The sequence below is a fragment of the Sitodiplosis mosellana genome, unplaced genomic scaffold (assembly GCF_009176505.1).
Source record: "Sitodiplosis mosellana isolate CC-2019 unplaced genomic scaffold, AAFC_SMos_1.0 Smas_scaffold_11, whole genome shotgun sequence".
In the NCBI taxonomy this organism is placed as follows: domain Eukaryota; kingdom Metazoa; phylum Arthropoda; class Insecta; order Diptera; family Cecidomyiidae; genus Sitodiplosis; species Sitodiplosis mosellana.
Genome location: NW_022595253.1, coordinates 1,554,895 through 1,582,631, shown reverse-complemented (window position 1 = coordinate 1,582,631; position 27,737 = coordinate 1,554,895). Strand labels below are relative to the sequence as shown.

The 27,737-nt window shown below is 35.5% G+C and overlaps 7 protein-coding genes across 9 annotated transcripts; 5 read left to right on the top strand and 2 right to left on the bottom strand.

Moving 5' to 3' along the window:
- The first annotated feature begins 3,605 nt into the window (after positions 1 to 3,605).
- On the top strand, positions 3,606 to 6,200 carry LOC129567315 (keratin, type II cytoskeletal 1b-like). Of its 2 annotated transcripts, none has more exons than XM_055444081.1 (3): positions 3,606 to 3,919; positions 4,627 to 4,981; positions 5,102 to 6,200. In XM_055444081.1, exons 2-3 carry the CDS (start codon positions 4,627 to 4,629, stop codon positions 5,941 to 5,943), a joined length of 1,197 nt encoding a protein of 398 aa, XP_055300056.1. In that variant the 5' UTR covers positions 3,606 to 3,919; the 3' UTR covers positions 5,944 to 6,200. The 2 variants fall into 2 exon arrangements, with proteins under 2 accessions (XP_055300056.1, XP_055300057.1); XM_055444082.1 differs by lacking the exon at positions 3,606 to 3,919 and adding an exon at positions 4,053 to 4,082.
- Positions 6,201 to 8,579: 2,379 nt separating this feature from the next.
- On the top strand, positions 8,580 to 10,130 carry LOC129567317 (uncharacterized). Its single transcript, XM_055444083.1, has 3 exons — positions 8,580 to 9,478; positions 9,643 to 9,776; positions 9,841 to 10,130. The coding sequence occupies exons 1-3, from the start codon at positions 9,238 to 9,240 to the stop codon at positions 9,967 to 9,969; spliced, it is 504 nt and encodes a 167-aa protein (XP_055300058.1). The 5' UTR covers positions 8,580 to 9,237; the 3' UTR covers positions 9,970 to 10,130.
- Positions 10,131 to 11,146: 1,016 nt separating this feature from the next.
- LOC129567350 (uncharacterized) lies at positions 11,147 to 12,240 on the top strand. The gene is made up of 3 exons (XM_055444154.1): positions 11,147 to 11,764; positions 11,841 to 11,974; positions 12,032 to 12,240. The coding sequence occupies exons 1-3, from the start codon at positions 11,524 to 11,526 to the stop codon at positions 12,152 to 12,154; spliced, it is 498 nt and encodes a 165-aa protein (XP_055300129.1). The 5' UTR covers positions 11,147 to 11,523; the 3' UTR covers positions 12,155 to 12,240.
- Positions 12,241 to 14,296: 2,056 nt separating this feature from the next.
- LOC129567455 (UDP-glycosyltransferase UGT5-like) lies at positions 14,297 to 17,394 on the bottom strand. The gene is made up of 6 exons (XM_055444329.1): positions 16,136 to 17,394; positions 15,684 to 16,060; positions 15,416 to 15,611; positions 15,094 to 15,319; positions 14,795 to 15,011; positions 14,297 to 14,719 (listed from the first exon to the last, which is right to left on the bottom strand). Exons 1-6 carry the CDS (start codon positions 16,397 to 16,399, stop codon positions 14,425 to 14,427), a joined length of 1,575 nt encoding a protein of 524 aa, XP_055300304.1. The 5' UTR covers positions 16,400 to 17,394; the 3' UTR covers positions 14,297 to 14,424.
- Positions 17,395 to 17,617: 223 nt separating this feature from the next.
- LOC129567453 (uncharacterized) lies at positions 17,618 to 24,359 on the top strand. Of its 2 annotated transcripts, XM_055444328.1 has the most exons (7): positions 17,618 to 17,800; positions 17,968 to 18,801; positions 18,905 to 20,718; positions 20,820 to 20,956; positions 21,036 to 21,175; positions 21,262 to 21,552; positions 21,715 to 24,359. In XM_055444328.1, the coding sequence occupies exons 2-7, from the start codon at positions 18,192 to 18,194 to the stop codon at positions 22,848 to 22,850; spliced, it is 4,128 nt and encodes a 1,375-aa protein (XP_055300303.1). In that variant the 5' UTR covers positions 17,618 to 17,800; positions 17,968 to 18,191; the 3' UTR covers positions 22,851 to 24,359. The 2 variants fall into 2 exon arrangements, with proteins under 2 accessions (XP_055300303.1, XP_055300302.1); XM_055444327.1 differs by having other exon boundaries at positions 17,649 to 18,801.
- A 207-nt stretch (positions 24,360 to 24,566) lies between these two features.
- Positions 24,567 to 25,748, top strand: LOC129567451 (transmembrane protein 231). The gene is made up of 3 exons (XM_055444325.1): positions 24,567 to 24,960; positions 25,038 to 25,166; positions 25,236 to 25,748. The coding sequence occupies exons 1-3, from the start codon at positions 24,625 to 24,627 to the stop codon at positions 25,746 to 25,748; spliced, it is 978 nt and encodes a 325-aa protein (XP_055300300.1). The 5' UTR covers positions 24,567 to 24,624.
- A 62-nt stretch (positions 25,749 to 25,810) lies between these two features.
- On the bottom strand, positions 25,811 to 27,381 carry LOC129567452 (mitochondrial import inner membrane translocase subunit Tim21). The gene is made up of 4 exons (XM_055444326.1): positions 27,226 to 27,381; positions 26,289 to 26,672; positions 26,037 to 26,219; positions 25,811 to 25,950 (listed from the first exon to the last, which is right to left on the bottom strand). The coding sequence occupies exons 2-4, from the start codon at positions 26,637 to 26,639 to the stop codon at positions 25,819 to 25,821; spliced, it is 666 nt and encodes a 221-aa protein (XP_055300301.1). The 5' UTR covers positions 26,640 to 26,672; positions 27,226 to 27,381; the 3' UTR covers positions 25,811 to 25,818.
- Between the last annotated feature and the right edge of the window lie 356 nt (positions 27,382 to 27,737).

The window sequence follows — 27,737 nt, the reverse complement described above, 5'->3', positions numbered from 1 at the left end:
ATAGTTTGCTATGTATGCGTACACAAAGCGTAATGTGAGTGAAGAAAAAGAAAGGGAAAAAAAATTTAATAATTTATTTATCACAGACAAAAAGGCAACAAACAGAAGCAGCTAGAGAGACACAGCGGAAAGCATATCGTATTTTTACGTATAACTTGTAAATACACATTCTGTTTGAATATAGTCGATTGAATCTATCCGACAGTACCGGATATTCCATTTCTGATTATGGCTTCACATCAGAGCTGAGAGAAGTGAATTTCTGATGTGATACACATATATGAACACGTTTGCGAAATGCGTTCCCTGTTTGCATGCTCTTGAAATCTGCAATGGTATGGCTGGCACAGAATGTCTGGAACATTTCTTCGGCAAACAAATGATGATTACGACAACATCAACGGCAATGATAGCAACTGAACATGCAAACTAGAAAATAAAATTAGTTTAAATGCATAAACATTTCACATTCACATCCCTCTCCCGCTGTGTGTTTGTCTGTGTGCTTTTGCATCATTTTACAGTCGAACCGCTGTCATTGTAAGTAATTTATCTTGTTTCTTGATCCTTTGCTCTGTTTGGTTTGCCATGCAACGCTTTCAATTTTTCTCCCCTACACACTCACGCTCTCGTTACTGTGTTTGTTTGCAAGTGTAGACCATCTTCGGGAAAAAAGATGAAGTAATTTGTTATTTTTGGAATGCACACTTACTCGAAGACGTAACGAAACAGTTTAATCAAATGAATACAACCGAAAATGTTTGTCGTCAAACGGAGGAATAAACAAAAAATGGTTTAATTGAAACGAATCCCACTTCTGTTACTAACAGTTTGGTTTTGATTCAGTTACATGTTGACAGAAATTGCAAACGGGGTGAATTAGATTTTTCGAAATGTGTTGGTTGGTTTCAAGAGAAAATTAAATATTACAAATATACGATGAAGTCACGCTTTCAACTAAAAGTTTTTCTCTTATTTTTATTTTTCTAGCAAACTCATTTGTATACCAAATCAAACGGATTTGATAAAGTAAATTCGTTTAGCGCAATGAAGTCAAAAACATGCCATGTCAGTGCGCTTTCACTACACACCGTTCCCATCGATACTTTGTTGATTCTGCTGAACCACGAAACCATTTGGAAACTCACAGAAAAGGTGTAACCAGATACACATACACAGTCGAAAACCAGTGAGTTCAATTAGTTATTATGCGCGCAATTTTCTGTTCGTTTCAGTAAGGAAAGTTCAAACAACCAACGAACAAAAACAAAAATACCGATTTCCTGGAATACGAAATATCGTGTTTATTCCAAATAAATTGGTGTAGTTTGATTTTTCAATCACGATTCGTTTTTCCTGCTTCATAGCGTAAAGTAATCAATTTATACATGCAAATCGCTATTGAATTTTTTTTGGCACGAATAGCTTTCATTGGCACACATAGAGAGAAAGAGAGAGGGAGAGACTGGAACAAATGTAGTAAATAAACTCTTAATTTGTCTAAGATGCACAAGCACAGTGCGTGATGAATAGAGTTTCTGAAATTCGTTGTCATAGCTGCATTGAGCTGAGGTCGATCGATGAAGGAAAATGTTTTAAATGAATCAAAATCTAATTAGAATTTTGAATCTAAATTATTGTAATCAAGAATCAAATCCATTTTATGGAGCACTTCCGACTTAAAGTTTTCATGTTGTTTTTTCTCCGTTTATACTAGTGACGAATCTGATAAGGTTCAAGCCAAGGTATTTGATCAGATACCTGCTCTTAAAGTTTTTCCATGTTGTGCCAATTTCGAATGTCAATCCTCAATTTCAAATGAATTTAATCGTAAATGTATGTGGGATAAAATCTTATTTTTCTTGGAATAATCCAACTCTTGTTCACCTGGACCTGATTTCAATTGGACTCTTTCAATCTAATATCTTTTGCTAATGTGAATTCAGTGTGATGAACCTCAAAATGACTTTTCAATAACATTCATGTCCTTCCCATTCTCCCAAAAAAAAAGTTGTCCATTCAAATGAGTTTAAGGCTGCTGTCATTCGATTGATATCACCGATATCGTTATTATGTCAATAGATGCTAAAACCAATGTTGACTCATTCACGTGTAAAATGATTATCTTGTTATGTGGTCGAGTGCAACTTGGTGTTCTGGATCAGTCAACATCACACAAACATACACACAGTTCCACTTAATTTGGGCTGTCCAATTATTTTGTTAACGTTGGCACCGGCTTTTGTCCAATTCAAAACTAATACATCTTCGATTCCAGAGGAGGGGAGTCTGCATCGAAAACCGAATTTGCAAGTAATTTATGTTTAATGTGATTGCTTGTTGTTAAGTGAGTCAAAAATTAAAAAAAAAAATACATTGAACCAAAATGTTGCACAAGGTATTATAAATGTTGATGTTTCGGAAGGGTTTAAGGCAGTCGGGCACACTCAACTGAATGTGTATTTGATTTTGTGGCATTTGATTTCCGATTACTAAGCGATCACCATTATTCACTTACCAAAATATATTCAGATGACTTCATGTTCAATCACATCACCATAAATAGGCCCACTCTCAAAACGTGTGACACCGATATGGGTCTGATTTCATTACGAGAACAACATCAGCACAACAATGTGATGTGTCAAAGGATGCAATGGAGCATGCAGATGAAGAGGTTTTGAATGTATCTCGTTGACGTACATTGACTCATTCTGAATGGGAATAACCAAAAATTCACCGCACACTTTTCGTGATTCCAATGAATCACTCTGACAGCGTGTAATATAATCGCATTCATTGAGTGCACTGGTCAATCAGAGTTTAGTTCAAGATTTTCTAAGAATTAATTCAAATTTGTCTAAGATTTTCTAAGAATTAATTCAATTGTCTAATCGAAAATTTGACCGAATTATTGTAAGCAATTGACCTAATTAATATCATATTAGATAATTAAAATATACAATTGAGCATAGCACCCAAAATTTCAAATGAATTATCTGTTAAATAGGTCCGAATCTAAATCATCAAAATGAACAAAAGCCAAGAGAAGGGAGCCATAATTTGAAAATCTGATTGAGTTTGAGGTGTAAAATTAACACTGTAAATGCTAAGTGATCTCAATTACTTCAATTGGGTGGTCAAAGACTGAGTAAATATTCCAAATTATTTGAATGAGAAAATTGTGAACAGCAACGAAAAACAAAAAATCCGTAAAATCATTCGTCTCTATAGAAAAAATGTTTGCGATAGAGATACGCACGCTTCGTATATTAGAAAAATGATGATTAATTCGTGAAGTTACCCGGTAAAAAAACAAAAAAACAGAGACGAGCGATTAAAATATATTAACTCGTTTGTTGTTATTGTTGGTCAAGGTTGGCTTTGCATCGTATCATCATCATCATAATCTACACGCAATCAATTATGACGTTTTGGAATCTCGGTATCACTACTACCTGAACAAGCAAGTGCTTAAATTTTTTTCGCCTGTTGCATGTAATATGCGTGTGTATGTGTACAATGATTTCGTCATTTTGTATCGAACTTTATAAGAATGAGACGGGAATAAAAATACGTTAGAATGAGACGGCAGACCTGGTAAATCAGATTACCTGGCCAAATACATACAAAATCAGTGGCCCATCTATAGAATACGGTCAGATGCTTTTGTAAATTCATTCACTAAACAAGTTCCATTCTGTGCTCAACATCATCATTCGATTGTGCTACGGCTGCCGTTTCGGCTGGAATTTTCATATTTTGCTAGCCGGATTTTCAGTTTCAATAATTTTTTGTGATAAGCGATAATAAAAATTTCCAACAAGTTGCAGTTGAACGACGCATTTTTTTTTTTGTTCATTTTCTTTAACGAAAAGAAACTAACGTGTGAAGCAAAAACTTGAAAAATAAAAAAAAGGTTGGGCGCAGTTCTTATAAAATTTCAACAATTAACAAAACCAATCAAAATATTATTCGGAGAGAAAAATTCGTGTGATTTTTATTTTTAAATTGTTATGAATTTAATTTTGTGTAGCATCGAATACTTTCACTATATAACGCACAATGATGTATATGCTGAGGTAAAAAGTCGACAGGTTTTCTCATCGTTTACATTCACTTGTGTGTTGATTCGAAGATTTCGACAGGCGGTTTTATGAAATACAAACATGTGCATTGTATATATATACGTCAACGTTTAGACGCAGTTCCCTATGACTCAGTTCACAAACACGTTTTTATTTTTTAAACATTCGTTAAGTTTGGTTTGTCAGCAAAATGCCAATAATAATTCTCGATCATATTGGACAAAATAAATCGATACGGTGTTGAAACTAAAAGTGTCAGTTTTAAGTTTGACACGATCAAACAGTTCATGTTCATATGGTTTTATATGATGCGGAATAAAACTTGTTTTGTTCATTCATCACACTGCTTTAAAATTCAACCAATCGGCGTCATGTATAGTTTTGTGTTTATATATATTTAAAAATAGTTTCGATTTAATGAACGATTTAGACCATTTTGGCTGCTGAAAAAAAAAAACTGTTTCATTGATCCAAGAAATTTATGTAGTGTAAAAAAAGTGAAAATATACCGTTTCAATTCATTTCGATTTCTTTGCAGATGGTCGCAAGAAGGATTGAAGTGGTGTTTTTGTTGGCATTGTGTGCTACATTCTCATTAGCTTATGTGGTTCCGAAGGCTCGAATCGATGTACTGCATCCAAAAGGTTTTTCCGTTTCCATACCAGACACACCGGGTATACAGCTCTTTGCGTTCCACGGCAATTTAAATTCGCCCATGGAAGGTTTAGAAAATGGGCAATTTTCCGCCGATATTCTGAAACACAAAAACGGACGATGGACATTCACAAATCGAAAGCATGAAATCAAACCGGGTGACATTTTGTATTATTGGTTGTATGTGCAAAAAGAATCACTTGGCTATCGACGCGATGATCAGAAGCATGAGTTCACAGGTAAAATGGGAATCAAATTTTACACTAGAATTTTTCGCACATCGAATAAAAATTCTAGTCAAATCATTAAATTTGGGAATTTTTTTTGAAAAGAATTCGAATTTTTCTTATTGCCTATAGAAGCCGATGTGTATGGTGGATCGAATTCAACTTACGAAGAGCCGAGCACTGAATACAGTGCTCCTGACTACACGGAACGTCCATCGAGACCGACTCAACCACCAAGAGGTGGTACATACGGTGGTGGTGGTGAAAGAGGTACATCAGTGAATGAAAACTGTAACGCAAGTACGCCACCAATGCGAGTATTCCCGGCCGAAGTGCATCACTATCATCATCATTTCTTGCCAACGCTCGCACCAGGTTCGTGCCCTCCATACGGTGGTGGCGGCGGCGGAGGAGGAGATCAACATGGTGGTAGTTTTGGAGGCAGCAACGGAGGTGGCAGCAACGGAGGTGGTAGCAGCAGTTTTCCGAATCCAGAGGGTCAAAGCGGTGGTGCTGGACAATCGGCCAGTATTCAACAGCTAACCCATCAAATGCGACAAGTAATGGCTGCACTGGAAAATATGAAATTAAAAGTTGCCACACTATCGGAAGTCGTCGATGAATTGATTAATTCAAATACCAATACCAAATTGTTGCTGACCGGCGCTAAAGTTGATACCACAACCAATTTATTCGATCTAGTGCGACACATCATTTTGGATCGATTGGATTTGAAAGATTTGAAAAATGACATTTATTCGGCTACACGCACCAAAAAGGGTATCGTCTTTGATGTTGCATCCGGTTTGGATAAACGACGTATTTTGGCCCGGTCTCGTGAACGTTTGCGTGGCGACGATGAAGAGCTACGTATTTCTGATTACTACGATGGAGACAGCAACAAAAATAATAATAGTGACAATGATGATGGTTCATCGGAATCAATAATTGATACTCGATTTGGTGACGAGTGATGGGCAAATTTTGCACAGATTTCACTTGCAATTGTTCACACCCATAAAGCAGAAAATTTTCAATGCCAGACACACACAATACCGAGAGATGGAGAGAGAGAGAGAGGAGCATATTTTATTTTGTATTACCTATTTTTTACTTGTAAATAAACATCAAAAAGAAAAATTCTCTGTAGATATCCGTTTACTTTCGTATAATTCGTTTTGTTGTTTAAGTTCGTAAAAAAAAAGAAAGAAATAAACTTATTACCAATGGATTTGCGTGCGATGTATTTTCAATTTCCCACATCGATCAAATACGAAATTCAATTGAAATAAGTCATAGATACATAGAGTGCAAACGCATCTTTTGAATAGCGAGCGCAAATCAATGTGCAGCAAAATTGTTTTCACGCTTTACTCTCCTACGATTTCGATTCAATAACTTAATTATTGTGCAAAATATTGATCATCACGCAAAAAAAAACAACAACGAAAAAGAAAAACAAACGTATTTCCTCAACACCTTTATCATTATAAATTGTAATTGTATGCAAGTTTCATTGGACCACTCGGTCTCCCTTTTAATCGAACAATACGAAATTAAATCATCACGCGTTGCATTGTGTAGCTGGTTTTTGATTTGCCTATATATTTTAATAATAACCGAAGTCGGTTAAGGTTTTCTCCTTCCGTTCGTGAGTGTGCCTGTGCATCGCACTCGCTATGAAAATGCCCTGATTGTTTGAAAATTGCATGTTTCTAAATCAAATTTAATTATACGCATCCAAAAATACGGGAATACTGAAGGCAAGACAATAAATTCTTGGGAATAAAATTTATGAGAATAACTTGGTACAATGGTCATATAAAGCAGATAAGTGCATATTCATCGTTCGTCCAAAACTGCAGTGCAGTGACCACTCCATGCCGTACACGATATATATGCTAGTTCACTCTATCCCAGTGAAAAATTCAAATGGAGAAGTATTATTCTGATTTCCGACTTGTTTGCTCTGAATGCATCTAAATCACACAATGTGCGCACTAGGGCGAGCGCATTCCAAAGAAGTGAAACATACACACCGACACACGTGGTCAACACTCTACTATTTTCTCTCTATTCTTTGGCATTCTTGAGTAATCATATACGGATTCCAAAAATTCAAAACGCCAATAAATCACGAAGTTTTCATTTATGAACATTGAACACATTTGCAAAATTGTTTTCGTTTGCCAGTACAACTAGATATTTACGACCATAGATAATACGAAGTATTGATTTCGATTGGCCACTTCTATATTTTTAGCATCATAGAGAGTATGGTTTTATTTAGAAATCGGCAAATATGTTTTGACGAGCATGCTGTATAAATGTATTTTTTTCCTGCTGCATTCCTCCGAAATCCATGCTCATACGGCATATTGCCTCACAACTGGATCGTTTTTTGGCTTGTTTGATCTTTCGCCACAAAAAAGCCACAATTATTTTGTGAGATGCTTGAACATCCATTTTCAATGCAATGTTGTAAAATTATGGCCGAAAAAACAACAACAACAACGGCACAAGCCAACAAACAAACAAACAAATGGAAAGTATTTGTTGAAATGTTTAACAAACATGATTTGAATTGGAGCGATTGTGCGCAGCTGGATGCATCAAACATGAAAAGTTATGTTGGTGGGAAAAATGATTCGCACACAAGCACAACTGCACACTGTGTGAATTCGTTGGCGCGACAACAAAACATTTTCATTAATTCAATGTAGAACTAATTAAATTTGAATACATTTTTGCTATTTTTCACATCGTCACTGCCAAGCCCAGTGTGCATCTGTATCACTGAGTGATGCACATACAGGCGCGCGCGCTCACACTGCGTACACTAAATCCGCTCCGAAATTATACAATAGCCTCATTTAACAGCAGTTGTTTGCTTTAAAGTTTTCCGAGCGTGCGGATGATTTTAAATATTTGCGCATATTTATGGGCAGACACAGAGAGCTCACTCATTCTACCTCTCTCTCTCGAGCAAGCGAGCGAGCTCATCTCATCTCACTCACTCACTCATCGCAACACTTTAGCCAATTATGTCCCAAGCACTGGCTATTTAATCACTGAAATTAATCTACATAAAAAATATCAGAATCCATCGGTCGGAAGTTTTTGCTACAGCATAATCAGAGGGAAAAAGTTTCCCAACCTCAATGTTGGCTATCATCGTTTTATATTTGTCACATTTATTGCCCGTTTGTCGGTTTTTCTTTTTTCAGCTTTTTCATCACAATCGATGCACATCATGGCGCTTCATTTGCATAACAAGTTGCTGTTTTCAACAACTGTTTCCAACAAAAATGTTGGGCATAACTCATGGAAAAATATTGTGTGCAACGAAAAAAATAACATCTAATGGAATGGCATTTGGTGATTCAACTTTTGAATAAATTGACGCAATTTTTGAGAGGCTGCAAATACAGTTTGCAATTGGTCAATTTATTTATTTTACTTAAAACCGAGCTTTCCTAAATATTTGACTATATCCTATTCAGTAATAACAGTGGGAAACGCACTACATTTTGTGAGAAAAATTCAGAACTCCTGAAATCCGCAAGCCATTATGAATTTAAGTTAATAATATACAAAAAAAAAGATCCATTAGTCATCTTTATCGTTGAGTTTCTCGTAAGGAGTACGCGATAGCATCAATGATAATTCAATGTTTCATTGATTATCTTTGCAATAATATACAAACATCTCACATGACAGATAGTATTCTGAGAGCGATTTCATGAGAATATGTCTAAAATAGTTCTGTTCATTATTCTATGTTGAATTAATCTGTGTTTTCGCTTTTCTCGAAATAAATTGATAGGCATTTTAAACAAAACATGAAACATGCAATCAAATGTACTGACTTGCAGTAAAGTGCAAGAAACAAAATTGGTGATTTAGATTGAATTCATCTCATTTGGGGGAAAATATACGAAATGACTAGAATTCTAAAAATATTAAAAGACACATTCTTAAATCGACCATATATTTGTATGAAAATGACAAATGTGACAGAAATCGGAATTGTTGATAAACCAAAATTCTATTCACATGACTAGAAATCGTCACATGCCATGCTTGCGAGTTGATAAGAAATCAGGAATTCATTGCAATTTCTGCATTTTTCCTTAGTTTCTTAATATCCAAAATAGTCGATTTTCGTATAAATACCAGGTGTCCCTTGATCAACAATCCAATCTAGTTCTCATAGCAGAAAGCAGCTCGTGTCTCTTCAAAAAATTCAAAGAAAAAATCATTCAAAAATGATTCGTTCAGTGGTTTTTGTACTGTTTATTTCAATTGCTCTTACGCAATGTTCACCACCAAACAATAAAAACCCACCATTGAAATTGAACAAGTTGATAAAAACCAATTCAGCACATGGAAAGCCGTTCGGAAGTGTACAGAATCACGCTACACCCTTTGATGTTATGAAATTAAACATTAAAAACGTCATTCCTTATTATGAGGAATTGGAATATGCATTTGGAGAGCGAGTGGAAGGTGAGTATCAAATTGGCATGAATTGAAAACAAATCTCAAACGGTCACTTCATCCATGCATTCAATCACGTGCAATGAGCTAACGCAGAGCATCGTACAGCTTCAAGTGATACTGGTCACAAATCATTGCATTTTTCAGAAATAGTAAATCGATTCTTTTCACAGGTGATGGACCAGTAGGAGTATCTACGGAAATCAACTTTTTCGAAAACGAGCAAGATATTGATGTGATTGCTGCATATCCCAACACTGGATCCGGCAAAATTACTGTTACTTATGTTGAAGTTCAAGTCCTCCAGGTAAGTACAAAACCATTATTACTTCAAAAAATGAGCTCATGTTGAATGTTATTTATGAGTTTAGGATACAACGGACGGAAATGTCGAAATTTCACAAGGTGGAATAAGTCAGCAAGAAATTGGAGTTAAAGTCGTAGCCAAACAGACTAAAGTTATTGCATACCATGTTGTTGTCTATGGAATCTTGAATTAAAAATTTAGCGCACTACTTCAGTAATTATATACATTGGAACCTCGAAGAGGACACTCGATATAACATGTTTTATAATTGGTCGTATTATATGTATTTAATGCCAATTTTTATCTAACCATATTCAATGAACAATAAATAAACTATGGCTTGCAAATGAAAAACTACATCTTTTAATTGGATACTTCAGACGAAGAGGTAGCTAGCCACAAAAATGCGGACAATTTATTTTTGTTTTAATAAAAAATTAGACGCACACTCATTTACATCACTTAAAATGTGTTTCACTTATATCAGAACCAAAACACCAGCTGGTATGAATCAAAATAATCTTCATTGAACATAGTTTGAGTAACTATCAAGTAGGTGCTATGTAATGGTAGAAGAGAGCTATATACATTGATTTGACTACATCTACATGCAATATTAAAAATACCGATGCTGCATAACTAATAATTCTAATGGAATGGCATATTGGTTGAACATTTTAATAAATTGAAACAATTCTTATGAAAATACAATTAAAATTGGTCAATTTACTATACTTAAAACAAAGTTTTTTTTTTCAATATTTGACTAGATGCCTTATTCAGTAATAACAGTGAGCTTCTTGTAATGAATTTAAGTTAAAAGTATACGAAAATAGATCCATTGGGTCATCCCCGTTGAGTTTCTCGTGAGAAGTACGCGATAGCATCAATGATAACTCAACGTTCTATTATTTAGGTCATCTTTGCGATATAATACAGATATATGACGTGACAGATAGTATTTTGAGAGCAACTTCCTTTGTAACTTTATTAGAATATGACCAAAATAGTTTTTTTTTTTTTCATTTTTCCCGGTGAACCAAAAATGCAGCATTTACAAAATCGGCAATAACTTGCGAACAGGACGCAACATATCCCCATGTATGATGTTTTTAGGTTAGTATGATCGTACGCTCTTGTGCGACACATATTCGGTCATTATGTATCGTGTGGGTGGTGAGCTAGGGGTACTTTATTTATTTTTCTCATGCTCTATCTCCCTTTCTAGATGGGGAATTCGGTTTTTCTCTCTAAAATAAGGATTGAAATGTATACTCTTCAATAAGAATATTGAAAAATTAATGAAAAAACTTCAATTTGGTCGGATATCTAACGATCCGCGAATTCGACTATTATTTTTAGACCTAAATCATTTAATGCATTTGGAAAACAAAATGAGAAAGTCGGTGGTCGATTGGTACACATTCTAAGATCGACTATACATTTGTATGAAAATGACAAATGTAACAGAAATCGAATTTGTTGATAAACCAAAATTCTATTCAAATGACTATAAATCGTCACATGCCTTGCTTGCGAGTTGATAAGAAATCATTAGATTCGAAAAATGTCTAAAATGTTTCGAATTTCATTGCAATTCCTGCATTTTTCCTTAGTTTTTTAATATCCAAAATAGTCGATTTTTGTACAAATACCAGGTGTCCCTTGATCAACAATCCAATCTAGTTCTCATAGCAGAAAGCAGATCGTGTCTCTTCAACAAATTCAAAGAAAAAATCATTCAAAAATGATTCGTTCAGTGGTTTTTGTACTGTTTATTTCAATTGCTCTTACGCAATGTTCACCACCAAACAATAAAAACCCACCATTGAAATTGAACAAGTTGATAAAAACCAATTCAACATATGAAAAGCCGTTCGGAAGTGTGCAGAATCACGCTACACCCTTTGATGTTATGAAATTAAACATTAAAAACGTCATTCCTTATTTTGAAGAATTAGAATACACATTTGGAAAGCGAGTGGAAGGTGAGTATCAAATTAGCATGAAATTATTGCATATAAATCTTGAAACGATCAATTTATACATTGATTCGTTTCACAGGTGATGGAATAATAGGTTTATCTGTGGAGCTCAACTTTTTCGATAGCAAAAAAGATATTGAAGTGAATGCTGCATATCCCAACACTGGATCCGGCAAATTTAATGTTACTTATGTGCAAGCTTATGTTATCCAGGTAAGAACAAAAAACTTATTAAAATAATGAGCTCATGTTGAATGTTATTGGGTTTAGGACACAAAGGACGGAAATGTCGAAATTGGAATAAGCCAGCAAGAAATCGGAGTTAAAGTCAAAGCCAAACAGACTAAAGTTATTGCATACCAAGTTGTTGTCTATGGAATCTTGAATTATTAATTTAGCGCACTACTTCAAAAATTATATACATTGGAACCTCGAAGAGGACACTCGATATAACATGTTTTATAATTGATCGTATTATATGTATTCAATGCCAATTTTTTTTTTTAATAATATTCAATAAACAATAAATAAACTATAGCTTGCAAATGAAACTAAAACTTTTAATTCGATACTTCAGACGAAGAGGAGGCTAACACTCATTATCATCGTTTAAAATGTGTTTCTTTTCACAAATAACAAAACCAAAACCACAGACGATATCAATATGAACCATCGAATCAACATGAAGCAAAAAGCATACAAAATTTCCACGCATTCAATCAAGTGCAATGAACATGATCTCTTACTATAGTAAGTTACTACCAAGGTGCGGAAATAGTACGAAATTTCAAAAATTCCGCGTATTTTAGTTACAAAATAAACTCCACTTTACATTGATTTGCTATATACCTCAGTGGCGCTAGTATCGTGAATGGGAGAAATTGACAGCTCTTCTTCCGAAACCTGGTTACTACTCTATTTCACTTTCTTTCAAAGCATGTGGCGAACTAAAAAATCATTGCATAACAATATCTGATGAACATTATCACGTTGATATTTTTATCTAGCCTGTTCAAAACGATTCAGATGTATAAAAATAGTTCCAAGATTGTTATTATTTCGAAACGTATTTCAATCGGTTTATTTTCGAATCAGAAAGCAATGCTTAATTGAAGTGTTTACTACAAAATATGTTTACTACATTCACAAATGCACTGATAGTGGGTTAGTCAATTCTATTTGAATTTTCGCCAGCTTTGGCCAAGGAAATTTATCACACCAACCTCTTCACACCCCAATCGTCGTGCAGTTTGAGCTTTTCTCTCTCTCTCTCTCTATGCTTTATGTTTGGTCATTTCCGTTATCAAAGCACATTCATAATTCATGGCGAATAAATGATGATGATGCGGCCCATCACTACAAATGGATATTCTCTGTATATTCAACGAAAAACAAAGTCGTGCGTCGGTCCAAGGTCTACAATATGTTTATAAATCACTCGGTTTGTCCATCCATTTTGATGTGGTTCGTATGAGAAAAACCACAGACAGGCGGAGGGAGAGACGGAAAAAAACAACAGCACAGAAAGTGTATCTGGAATGCATACCGAATCACAAGAAATAAAGATATGTTTCTCATGAGAAAAATCATCAATAAAAACAAGCCCCGAGATATGTGCTGATGATTCGTAAATGGAGTCAAGTTCAATGTGTTTAGGTCATTTATTAACATACTATTTTCGTTTCTGCCTTTTGTTTTTTTCTGTGCGTTTTGCCATCGATACGGCAATATTTCCGCTTCATCTTCGTGAAATCATTGAAATGCTAAACGCATTGCACGTAGATTCAAACCCCCAGAGGTGCTACCACCATTTCACTCGATTTGGTTGCATCCACTTCGGTGTAGTGTGTTTTATTGGCAGAATATTTATTTTCATTGCAAAACATATTTCCGGTTTGGGTTTATCCATACACTTGCGGTTTGTACGCATATTTTGACTTCATTTCTTTTGCCCTCTTCTCCGATGCCATATTATCATTTCTTATTATTGGCGGGCGTTTATTATTGAAAACATTCTTGTATGCTTGTGCACACGCCCAAATAAATTCGATTTATCTCCAACATTTTGCAAATAACAAATCACCGCTGACAAAACTGTTTCGATATGATTGCTGCCCTCAAGGCACATGAATTAAGCCTTAAACATGTCAAGTGGATGAAAATGTGCTTTCTTAGCTTTGGCTAGTGATTATTATTTGGCTTAGATATTCCGTGCTTATTGTGGGTGTCGTATTCGAAACAACACTTCAATTTTTTATAAATCGCAATATAGATTTCATTCCGGATCATCACATTTGAGATGACCTACGTCAAATAGTTGAGATATCATTATTTCATAGAATTCAAATCATTCAGAAGAACCAATTTCAAACTGCAGTTCTTCAATTGCAATGGAATATTCATAAAGTTAGTATATTTTATTTCATGTTCTATTCAAATCTCTTTTACTTAACAAATTGAGTGGAAAAAATGTAAATTTTCGAACAATACATATTAAAAAGTCTTATCGAATAAATAAGGTTTAAATCCAAGCAATTTACAATCATTTTATTTATTTATTCATTTCTTTACAAATTACAAAGCGCTTGACTCATATTTGACAACAACAAAAAACTGTTAAAATCATTGAATGTTTTGAATAATTTCTTCGTTCAATTGACTAACTAGTTATGCTTCTTGGCTGGGTCATGAACGTTTCTTGCACGACAACAGCAACATTTGAATAGTTGCGTGAGCAAAGCTTTAAGTATGTAGGTAGCTGATATGAGTGATAATAAAATGAGTGTTATCGCATCAATTGAATGGTAGGTAAACCAACACATATCGGTTGTGTATGCTTTGCCAAGTTCAAAGCCACCTGTTGCGATTGTATGTTCAACCCACCAGACGGCAGTTTCAAGCGGTGATCTCAGTCGATTTCTATGTTCATACGAAACCTTTTTGGCTGCCTCAACAACTCTATAATAAATGCATCGATATTAATATAATGATAACGATTTTAACTAAAAACTGAATAAATTGTTATGAACATACTTGGGTTGTAGTATCTTTTGAACGGCGTCATAAATTTTATCAGCGGTGATTTCCAGTAAATCTAGTTTGAATCCCATTCCACGCCGATTGAGTGCTGCCGCATTCAAATATTGATCACCGTAGAAAGGCGTAATAATGGCTGGTTTGCCACAGTGAACGGTTTCGATTGTTCCCAAATTTCCACCGTGCGTCCAAAATGCCTTCACATTTGGATGACCTGCGCGATTGCATGAGAGAAAACAAAGGTTATGAAAACTTGTAAAATTGTGAAAACTTTTCGCGTCACAAATGTAAGTTACACAAAATGTCTTGTTGAGATAGCCACGGTGTTGTGAAAACATTCTTCGAAACAATTTCCTGCATCGACACATTTTCCCATTTCCAAATAACTTGTAGCGATAGTTTGGCAAATCCTTTTACAAGTTCATGTTGAATATGCTCGGGCATCGATGAACTTTTCACATTTCCACCCCAACTGACTAGCAGAACACCGTTCTTCGCATTGTCGAGGATTTCTTTCAATTTCTGTGAATGAAAATGATTTTTTTCTTCGATCGAAGTTCGTTTTTCAATTTCAACATTTTCAGGGAACAAACTCAAATATAAAATCAGTTAACTTACTTGAGGTATTGGTTCTTCAGGCTTAATATGAAGACCACTCACTTCAATTAATTGATTAGATAGCGGCTTTGGACCGGTATAGGAATAGTGCTGATTTACGAATGTTAAACTGATTTTCTTAGCAATATCAGCAACTCCTGGTATATCATTGCCAAAGCGTTTACGTATTTCTTCATTGTCGCGCCGCTGAATAAATCTGATGTGGATATTGAAAAGAATGTTGAATAAGACAAGGGTTTAATGGACACGTGTAACGTGTAAATTTTACTTGTAAAGAAGTTTCCATGATTTCACTGTCAACCAGTTGACCGTGCGTTCGTATAAGTTCATATCCCATGAATATTCGGAAAATGCAAATGGGACATACGATGGTAAATCAGGTAAATTAATCGGACTGTAGTATTGTGGTGGCAACGCGCACGTCGAGAATCCGATAAATGACACATTGAGCTTATGGATCAGTCCCAAATAAAATTCAGTGATGAATTGTTCGACCAAAACTATATCAAACGGTTGTTTGCGATGAGCTTCTAATATTAAATCGATTTGCGGTGAATGCAATGCCAAATCTCGTTCAAATTCAGCTAAATTATACAGTTCCCATAGCTCTGCATGCATTGTAAAAAGGCTGCGATCTAATGGCAACTGAAAAACCGACACAGATTAGTTTTATTGCTCTTTTTATAACATACACACACACACACACACATTTTCACTCACCATCATATCGTAGGTGATAGATCCATTGATAACGGGTATATCGCTTAAAAGTAACTCATTGTAATTTTTGTGGGCACCATTCACATGTTGGTAACTTAAAACGGTAACATTATGACCGCGTTCGGCGAGTTCATTGAATAGAGGATAATACGAATGGAAATGACTCGGGCCTGGGTGGTAAAATAGCACCAATATTCGGCTACAACTCACAAATGCTGAACAAAACACAGCTATTGCTATTAAAATTCGAATTACTTTATCCATTTTGCGTATGAATTGTTTCACTTCCGAAAAAGAACTATTTCAAAGTGTCATATTTTGATCATAAAATAGCCTTTGATCGTTTTCATTTGGATTCTTCTATTGTCTCACCGTTTGATAGGCTGCGTATCTATTTTTTCGATACGATCAAAACATACTTTTTCACAAATATGGAATTTCATGAACATACAAATTGAATATCACAAAATACGACCACAATCGAATGAATTTCACACACTTCTGTTATTGTGACTATCGCGCGTTCAAGCAGGAAACTAGCAATATACTCGCTGAATGAAGCGATGTCAATCTTGAAATTTTTATCATTCAAATGCGTTTTAATTCAATTGAAATCAATTTATTTGCGTGACGTCGTCATCGTCATCATCGTTAACTACGATCAACTACAACATTTTCATATATAAATCATTTTTATTATTACGTGAAATGAATTAGCACTTTCGAAGAGTGCGAATCGATCAATCGCACACTATTTGTGATATATAATATTATGAGGCAAGGTTATCAAGCACACATCACTTTTTATTCAATTGATTTTTACGTTGTTTTGTGAACTTAAACTCGATTCATTATTATGCAATAAATGTCAGAATCATTTGTTTATTCTTTCTTTCAATTTATTATTTACAGCGGAGTATTCCGATTTCAAAAGACAATAAAATGAAAATACAGCTAGGATGATAAGAAATTGAACAAATTTTGAATTTTTTTTTCCTAAATGATTTCAATTCAATTTGATAACACGAATGGTTGAAGTTCAGTATTGAAGAAAAAAAACACTGCGATAAACTCTCTCAACGGAGGTAAATGAGACCACTTTTAACTTCAAAAGAACATTGAACTGATTCTAATTTTGATACGTAAAATAGCTGCGAATCGACAGCGGGAAGTGATATTTCCAGCATGATCAAGATATCACACACAACAGATGTGTTAATAAGAATTTGACGCAGCTTAATTGAGTTGTTGAAAGTGAACGCAATGAATTTAGAACGATAGGTAAACAAGAATATATTGATTTCGGTTTTGTTTTGTTCTATTCATCCTAATTTTGAGAAAAAATTGCGTGGCGTCTCCATTGAAAGTGAAATTCATTTAATGACCACGTGCTTTGCTCCATCGAAAGCATTGCTGGTCGTTTCGATATTGCATGGGAAACCGAAAAACGAACAATTCGGTCGCCATTTTCGAAGTCGATTCAGTGTGACTTCGATTTGCCATTCACATGTTTGAGCTTTGGCTGAGTGATGAGTAAGTGTGTGCGTGCCTTTGTCTCTAGCTAAGTGAATGAGTGAGTGAGCAAGCCAGAGCGAGCCATTGTAGGAATTTTTTTTTGCATTCAGTGTATCTAAATGTTCGGCGCGTAATATCCACCTTTGTACAGTGAGTAAAATTCATCCGGATTTCGCAAATGATGAAATTTTTCCGCAGAGATTGATTATAATAAAAAATCCATCGATCGTCGAATATTTGTCCAAATATCAATATAATATAATATATTAATTCATATTTTTTCGCAAACGTTTTGTGAATCAAAACACAATTTTTAGCTGTGAATGAAAGCGAAGCAATAAAAACATATATATATATAGCTCTTTGGTCTACGTGCAAAACGAACAGCTTCAAAATATTAAGTAATGCGCGAAAGAGACAACTAGTGTGCTCAACATTTCATACACACGCACACATTCGGCCACAGTATCGAGAGATGTAATACGAATGGACTGTGTGTGAACGATATGATTGTGAGTATATGTTTGTCGTGACCTAAACAATGGCGTCATTTAAAGAACGTAGTAATTCAAGGAAAGTTGACAGCAATGATGCAGAGACAAATGAAAATCGCAGCGAAAAATTGCGTTTATCTCGTTTAAATGTGGCAAATAGTGAGTTTATTGTGAATATTCCAAGTGAATTAACGATGGCAGATCATTTATCGACCATGGACAATGTGATAGTTCCAAATCGTGTTCAATTACAATCGATGGTGGCCAACAATAATGATGATACAACAACACATTCAGACACATCATCTGGACAGACGGATTGTAATTCAAATGCAAATCATGGCAATTTTGAGGCTGAAAATATTGTTAGCTCAACGCAAGAAACTGTAAATGATGCAGCATTTAATGTGAAATTGTGTAGTGATAGTTTGGCTAGCATTATAAACAAATGTGACGTAATGGATGCGAAATTACAAATGCCACCAAAATCAATGGCAATCGAACAACAGCACATAACAAACAACGAACAAAGTTACATAGCTGTAACCACAGCCAGTGCATTGTCCAGTCAAAACAGAAAAATGATGGATGATGAACCCAAGCGCCATTTGCATATCAGCGATTCATCAAAGGCGAAATCAAAACCACTGGAGAGCGGTACGTATGGAAAACGTTTATTTAGAAGGAATCACTGGAATTATTTATATTTTTTTGGAATTCTATTTGGAATCAAAGTATTTAATAAAATTCACAATTACAGATACCTCCGCTGTGCGAAGCAGTCAGAAAAAAAAGAAAAAGGATAGAGAAAGAGACAAAGATAGAGATAAGGATAAATTGCATCGGCACAAAAGTCATTCGTCATCAAAATCGTCGTCGTCGTCGTCATCTTCAGACAGCAAATCAACCGTTTCAGCATCGAACGGGAAAATACAAGTGAGTCATCATCAATCGGATCATGATGTTGGTCGTAGTCAAAGCGGCAATCAACACTCACACGACAAAAAAAACAAATCCGACGGCAAAAGTGACAAATGCAAATCGCCTAGTACTTCAAGCTCAACTAAGCCTACTTCATCGACAAATCAAATCAATTCAATTGAACTGAACGGAAATCATTCGATAAACGAAAGTGCCTCACGCAATGAGTTGATTAAGTTGGACGGTGATTTGAGCGCTTCGGAGGAGAAAACCAATCCAAAATCACAGCAAATCAACAGCAATGATATGACAAACAATCGACTGAGCAGTTCGGAAGAGTTGAATAACGTTCCCGACACAACAACCACCGATGTATGCACTGACATCGAGCCAACAAATGCAAGCAAAATGAGCCCGTTGCCAGCTGCCAAACCGCATGTTTTGCCAAAGTCTGAGCGTAAAGTGTTCGTGCCATCGAATGTCAGTTTTCCGGAGCGTAAGCCAACAGAAGCCGCTGGAATTGTCATCAAAAAAGATTATCTACCACCACCCACCAAAGTGATCAAAGTAGAAAAAACGCGTGACGATGTGACGCGCGTATTGAACTATGACACTGAGCCGAATGCGGTGCGAAGCATTAGCACGGCGATGAGCGTGATTGGCGGCGATACAAAGTCCATTGAGGAGAAAATCAAGGTGGAACCGTTGGAAGCACCTATCAAAATTGAGCCAAGTGATAAAAAGATCTCTGATGAAAAGCAAGCGAAAAAATCAATAACTAACAGTCACATATCGGAGAACAAAGAGAATTCAATGCATAAAATTGAAACGATAAAAAAACCGAAAGAAGAGAATAGTCCAAGCGTAAAGATAAAATCGGAATATAAATCACGTGAAAGTAGTAGCGAGAAGAAGGAGAGCAAAACATCAAGTGGCTCATCGGAGCACCGTCATCATTCATCATCGTCAAAGTCTTCATCAAAATCATCGTCGCATCGAAGTAGTAGCAGCAGCGGTGGCAGCAATCGCGATTGCTCACGATGCTATCGACGATCCAAGATTAAGCGAGTGAATACCGGTGTTCAATGTTGCAAGTACGGTGAACCGTTCAAATATATAACACCGACAGCAACACCGCTCAAAAGTACACAAACTCTTGCCTGCAATATGACCGACAGCCTGTACAGTGATTTGAAGTATGGCCGCTATTTTCACATTGAAGTCCATACAAATGGCGGTGCATCGATTGTGCACATGTATCAAAATGAAATCGATAGCTTAAGTGATAGCGAAATGGAGGAATTAACCGAGGAATTCTTTCGCGTTGTGTTCAGTGAAAACGAAGACGGATACGCACATCATGTTATGGGCATTGTTCACGATGCAGCCCGCTATATACCCGATCTGCTGGAACACATGGCTGACAATTATTCAACGTTAACCGTTAAGGCTGGTGTTTTGGGGCGAAATTCAGATATTGAAACCTCTACTCTTGTTCAATACTACGAACAAGTTGTGAAAAACTATTCACACGGCACGTTCCGTTACGGGCCATTGCATCAAATCAGCTTAGTTGGAAAAGTTCACGAAGAAGTTGGTGGCTATTTCCCAGATCTTCTGGGACGATTGGAAGCGAATCCTTTTCTTAATAAGGTATGAATGTCATTTTAAATATGAGTAAATGCAATTTAAACGTTTTTCCAAAACAAATTAAGATTGAAATAATATTTTTAATTGAAATGTTTCATCTGCAGACGATGCCATGGGGAGAAAAGTCGATAGTACAAATGGATCCACGATTATCGAACGATGGACCAATTTTATGGGTTCGACCGGGCGAACAGCTCGTTCCAACGGCTGAATTAACAAAAACACCTATGAAACGACAGCGGTAAGATCATTTTGATGTGAAAACTTGGATTTTGATCAAAGGAAAAAAAAAGAAGCAATAATTCATTGAATACTTACAGAACTCGGATAAATGAGCTACGTAATCTACAGTACTTACCCAGATTGTCTGAGGCGAGAGAAACCATGTTTGAGGATCGTACGAAAGCCCATGCAGATCATGTTGGTCATGGTCATGAACGAATGACAACAGCTGCTGTTGGTATGTGTTTTTGTGAAAAGGGTCATCATTGATAGTTCATTGTGGATGTTTGGAATTAATTTGATTGGTTTGTTTTGTTTTTGCAGGTGTCCTAAAAGCCGTTCAATGTGGTCAGAAAGACATGCAAAATCGCGTAACAAAGGATGTTGTGGCATTTTATGCCGGAGATTTTCCTCATTTAGTTGAAAAACTTCAATTGGATCTTCATGAGCCGCCCATTTCTCAATGCGTTCAATGGATCGAAGATGCTAAACTAAATCAGCTGAGACGAGAAGGCATTAAATACGCTCGCATTAACCTATACGATAACGATATTTACTTCTTGCCACGGAATATTATTCATCAGTTCCGAACAGTGACTGCCGTTACGAGCATCGGTAAATATATACAGCGTTTTCTTAGTAATATTTCCCATCATATAAATGAAAAATCGTTCAAAGAGAGCCTTGATCTGGAATAGATATTTTTCTTTATCATAAAAATCCGATGAAATTCCTTTTTTCAAAATTAATTAAAATACTTTCGTTTCTGTCCTGCAGCCTGGCATCTTCGTTTACGTCAATACTATCCAGGGATAGAGGTGACAAATGAGCACAACGATCCAAATCTCGCCGAAACTCCGCATTATAAAGAGAAACAGACAATTTTACCGCATCCAATTAGCGCTGAAGTTGAAAAGAAGACACAGACGCCGGTGAAGCGATCACACGATGGTAAACCGAAGAAAGATAAGAAAGACCCATGCAAATCGCCAATGATCGATGAACAAAGCACACCCAAAGAAGTATGTATAAAAGCTGATGAGGCTAAAATTGATATGAGAAAATTGGTCATCGAGCATAAATCGCATAAAAAAAGTTCGAGCTCGGGTAGCTCAAGTAATTCGATAAAGAAGCATTCGTCATCGTCATCGTTGTCATCGAGTATCAGTAAAAAGGATAAAGATAAGGAGAAAGATCGAGAAAAACATAAATCATCGAGTGGCAGTGATTTGCACCGATCTCATTCATCATCCAAGAAATCGCATTCATCGGATAAGCATCGACGTGACGAAAGCCGAAAATCATCATCGTCATCATCGACCAATCATTCCTCATCGTCATCTGAAAAGCATAAATCAAGTGAAACCTCCGCGAAAAAAGAACCGGAGCCACCGAAAGTCCAGACCGTTCCATTGGAACCAATTGCCATGGATGTGTCAACTGTTCAAACTGAAGAAATCGATTCAAATACGGAAAAGAATGAAGCTACATTGCCCGCTCAAGTCTCACCGTCGTATCCGATGGATTCAGTTGATTCGCCCGCTTCTCCTACACCTGAACATGCACCTACTTTTGCAAATCCAGTTGTTCAAAGTCCACAACCACCAGTTATGCCGTGCGCTACACTTAAACAAAATCCACCGCCACCACCGCAGCCGCCGTCATTTGATATATTACCACCGCTACCACCGCTACCAAAAGATGAAATACCACCTCCCCCACCTCCACCACCTGAAGAGGAGCCGCAGTCTAGTAAAAGTACTAGCACTTCACCCGATTCATCGACTCAACAAGCATCTCCAGCACCGAAAGTGCGCAAAAATAACAACGGCGACAAAGCAGCTCCCAGCTCCGATCTATTGGGATCAATCATGGCGAGCATGGATTCGCCAAGAAATGCATCAAATTTCTAATTTGATTTACCGTTAACAAGTGAACCGTTCAACAAATTGCAAGTGCAAATTATTTCTATTCTGATGTTTCATTCAGATCGAGTGTATCAAAGATTCGTGTTTTTAACAATTGTGTGTTAATTAACAGTATCAGACCATCTATATAAAATTCGGCCGAATATATTAATTGCAGAATTTTTAATTATTTAACAAACTTAGTGGTCATTATAGTTTCGACGAAGTCGCGTGAATAATAACGAATTTCCATTGGAATCGATACAGAAGAGAATTGTACATAAATTAATTTTAACATTGAATCAATATATTTCCTTTTTTTTTGGATAGATAGACTGCAAAGGAATTTTATGCTATGGCATTTTGCACCAATTCATTTCAAACTCAGAAGAGATAAAAATAATTTTATTGACTGATGTGTAGCTTTTCCTTATCCTTCTCCTCCATCAGTTCAATATATTCAATTGAATAGTTTCGTTTAGTAGTAACTTTTCTATACTAGTAGACTTCTAATTTTCATTCATTTTAAGCAAACAAAATTACAATGTTGGTCATATTATTCGAGTCGAATTTTTTTTTTTTTAATTCAAAAATTGTATATAAAAATATTTCGAAGAAACAAAAATTTTCCAAAATGATGCTGCCCAATATAATATCTAATAGAAATGTAGATATGTAGGATTAACGCGCCTGCTGAATCAAAAATTTATATACAAAAATTGGCATTATATACCTATACAAACAAGAAGAAAAATGAAGAAAACTATTTATAAAATTTGTAATTTGTAGTAGTGACAGTTAGTATGTGTCATATTCATCATGGCAATATGATTTAGAAATCGAATTTCGCATCTAGGAAAAAAACAAAATCTCACAAATTGAGATTTTTTTTTATTTACAACATTAAAAAAAAAAAACAGAATAGTAAACTCAATTAAGCAATTTCTATAGGAGTTTAAACAAAAAGGAGGAAAAAAAATAATGAAATGTAATAGATGACCGCTTCATGGAAATCAAGTAATCGTCAATTAATTGTATTCATGAACAAAGAATGTATACCGCGAACAGATTGTAGAAAATAGTATGGAGTTTTCAGAGAGTAGTGAGATGATTTTGTCGAAATTCATCAGAATCGGGCCCGCGAATAATAAGAAGAAAAAAAAGTGACAAATTCAAACGCGTAGTATTCGCTTATCCGCAGAGACTAAATTTTATTTTGTTTATGAACGAATGCACTTAATTAGAGTTGATTGCTTAAAAACAAAAGTAATTAATTTTTAAATCAATAAAAATTAGATGCACATGTTTCCTTCGTCCCCATCCTCCTCGACACCCCTCGTCCCAAACGCATTATACATCACTACCAAAACTGTAAACTTTACACAAAATACGCGAAATAAATTATGAAAAGAAAAATCTGTTTTAATGATATACTTAGTCAGTTAAGAGCGCAAACAAAAATGTTCATTTAAAAATCGATATGAAAAATACAATAAAAAAAAAATAAAAATTTAATTGAATTGGTTTTTATTTTCATTTCATTTTTTGCACATTAATAGCGCAAACGAAAGAGAAGTGTGTTTGTTGAGACATTCCATTCAATTTGGAACGCACCCAGGAGTCTAACATTGCTAGGCAACAGAAACCAAACAAGCTGAACAAACAACATTTATATATTGATAGTACGATTGACCGTGACTCATGCCATAGTGTACAAAGTAACACGATTTTTTTTTGGATTTTTCCCCACAATTGGAACCAAATTAAAACCATAAATAAAATGAAACTAATCACTTTGCATAAACGAAACGCGTACATTCAGTACAAACATACGATTTGTTCGTGGGCTGCAATATTTGTGTTGCTGGCAACGATTCTCACAGTTATTCTACCATTCTATTTTTCCTTCTATCTATTCAACGATATTTGGTCGCAATATAAAATCGTTTACGAGCATCCAGATGTGAAATTTCAATATAAGTATATGTTCGTTGCCGAGTATGGTGCTTCAAGTGCAGACAATGAGAACTCTCACGATTCGACCATCACCGCATGTAGCTCTTACGAATATTTGAATGAATTATTTGAAGATTTTTCCGAGTGTTCAATGATAAAGGTAAGTGGTTTGTGTTCACTTCTCAAATGTACATCTATTTAAACTGTAGCAAAAAATAAAATTGTGCAAATTTCCAGTTCTGGGAAAAAGACTCGGATTTTGACCATCGTACTGATCATATGGCGCTTCAACTCACCTTTAAACCACCACAAGGATATGCGCTCAACAATTTTAACCTTTTTTTGGAATTCTACGCTAAGCTGAGTGTAAGTGCTTTCTTCCCGAAATAAAATTTTCAAATATGATCGATATGCTGTTTTTTTGTTCTTTTTTAGCGTCAGTGTCATTTGCAAATCCCAGCAGCACTTCTTTTTCAACAGATGCAAGTTCCATCTAATTTCCGTACTGGAGAAATATTCATTGAATCCCATCTGGAATTGGTTCAGCGTACCGGATTCCACTGCCCGTTCTTTTTAAGACAAATCAAGTCTCATTTCTATCACACAATCATTCCCGAAAACAGTACAAATCTGAGAGACTACGAAATGGTTGCTATTCGCCGAAAGTTGAAAAATAATCCGGCATACATAAGCGTTGATCAATCGGCCATCGTAACACATTGGAACCGAATACCATCTAGTGATATTGTACTAAACATCGATCTGCACATCGATGAAATGGGCAGCCGGTATCACACCTCATTCTGGCAACGACTTGGACAAATTTGGATTTACTATTTGTCAATATTCTTGGTGTGCGCATACGTGATGGAGAAGCTAAAGAGCTACATATTTTCAAGACAAATGATTCGAGCATGGGAGATTATACCGTGGAAAAAACTTTATTGATTAGATGAGGACACTGAGGAAAATTCCTCGGAGCAAATTCAACATATTTTAATGGTACAAAAACGAACAATCAGAACTTTACGCTATCCAATGACTGTGCTGAGGCAGTTCCATCAATAGTTAAGCGATTGTCCTCTAAGATGATTGTATCACGTGGATAATAATCGAGCTGCACGAACAAATAACGATAACGATTTGATTCCTAAATTGCATTAAAAAAAATGTAAAAAATTAATTTATTACGTATTGCTGTTGATTGAAACATGATTAAATACAATCAACACCAACCAATTCTTTTTCTAAATGAACTGTCGCCTTATTTCGAATTCCTTGAATATAAAATTGCATCCGTATAGATTTCTTTCCATTTCGTTCGTGGATTGAATGAGCCACATGCTGTCGTCGTCTTCGTCGTGTCTCTTCTCCATAACCTTTGATCGGGCTTCCTAATGCGTCTTGAATACGAGTATCCTATTTCGTTCGAGCAAATATTCTTTATTAATTCCAAGAAATTCCAATTTTGGTAATAAATAAACTCACGTTAATGCATGTATTTAGCGCTTCTGAGTAAATATTGTTTGGACTGCTAGATGAAAATAATTCTCTGAATACAACAAACATGATAACGCCAGTCACTCCAATTCCAAAAACGATGACACCAAAATAACTGGCCGTTTTTGTATTCTCTTTGATTCGTTCACCCAGCGGTCTCACATCGGTCGATACGTCCGATCTATCACTTGAGGTGGATATAGCGGTGTCATTTTGGACTCTTCGCTTTTGTTCTGCGATTGGGGAAATACCGATTGATCTTAAAGTCAATTTTAGAATTGAATTCATTTGATGATTCTGACGGAATTTATTCAAAGAACGAATGAGTAGAATTGACATTGTGGTGGACGATTAAATGCAGTCTTGGAATTTCTGCAAAGATAAAAAAAGACATTTTCTCTTATCATTTTTGGTGATTTTTCGGACGGGAAAAACCTCCAAATCAATGGCACTTTACTCATCGATTTGACATTAACAGTTCGGTTTTCGAAATAACTCTTAAACCAACACGCCTTTTCTTTATTGATACCAACCATGCTAAGCTTCAAATATGGTCAATCACAAACAATCAACGATTAATGCTTAATAACAACCCATGCCATTAACAAAGTACACAAACTATTTTCCGTTTTTCGTCATTCACTTTCCTTAGAATCATCAAGCTAATGGCAATTCATGGCACACCTATCGCAAGCATTTATCTTTGATTTTTACGACAGTCATTCTAAAAAGAAATACCGATGAATTTCTTTTGCGAAGCAACACACATTTTTCGCTCTATTTAACCTCGGTGAACAATGCCATTTAGTATTAAGTCACCGCCGTGTCCAGTTAGAAAATATTTTGTTCCACATTTATTTGCACCCACAAAAACAGTCTACATAACCAAATTTAATTTTTGTAGTTGAACAAAAAAATTGTTTACCTAATGTTTGCTACAATCCTGATAATTTGGCGCACTTTAATCACTTTTTCGGAAGAGTTAGTTTTGTTTTCGGCGAATTTTTCCACCTTTGTGCGCGGTGTTTATCAAAATAGGCAACAATGAATATATAACATTGAGTGAGTATTTCGGGCAGGGTTCAATAAATCTATCAACATTTGAATATGACAATTGTTGGCAATTTTTGTTCAAAATTGTTTTATTTCTTATTTTTAAACAACTGTTGCGTAATGGGATATTCTTAATTTTGTTTGAAAAAACAGCTGAAGTAATATTTAAAATCCAAAAATTCTGCGTTTTGATGCGATTTTGTGCTTGGAATTGTTGTATGAATTCATTATTTTGAAGATGATTGAACTGATAACACATTTCAGTGTTTTCAACAACATTTCGTATCATAGTAAAATCCATTGAATAACAATTAAACTTCTTTCACCCGTCCACCAATTCGCCACCAAATTTTCAAACAACCATCATGAAGAAAAACAAAAAAA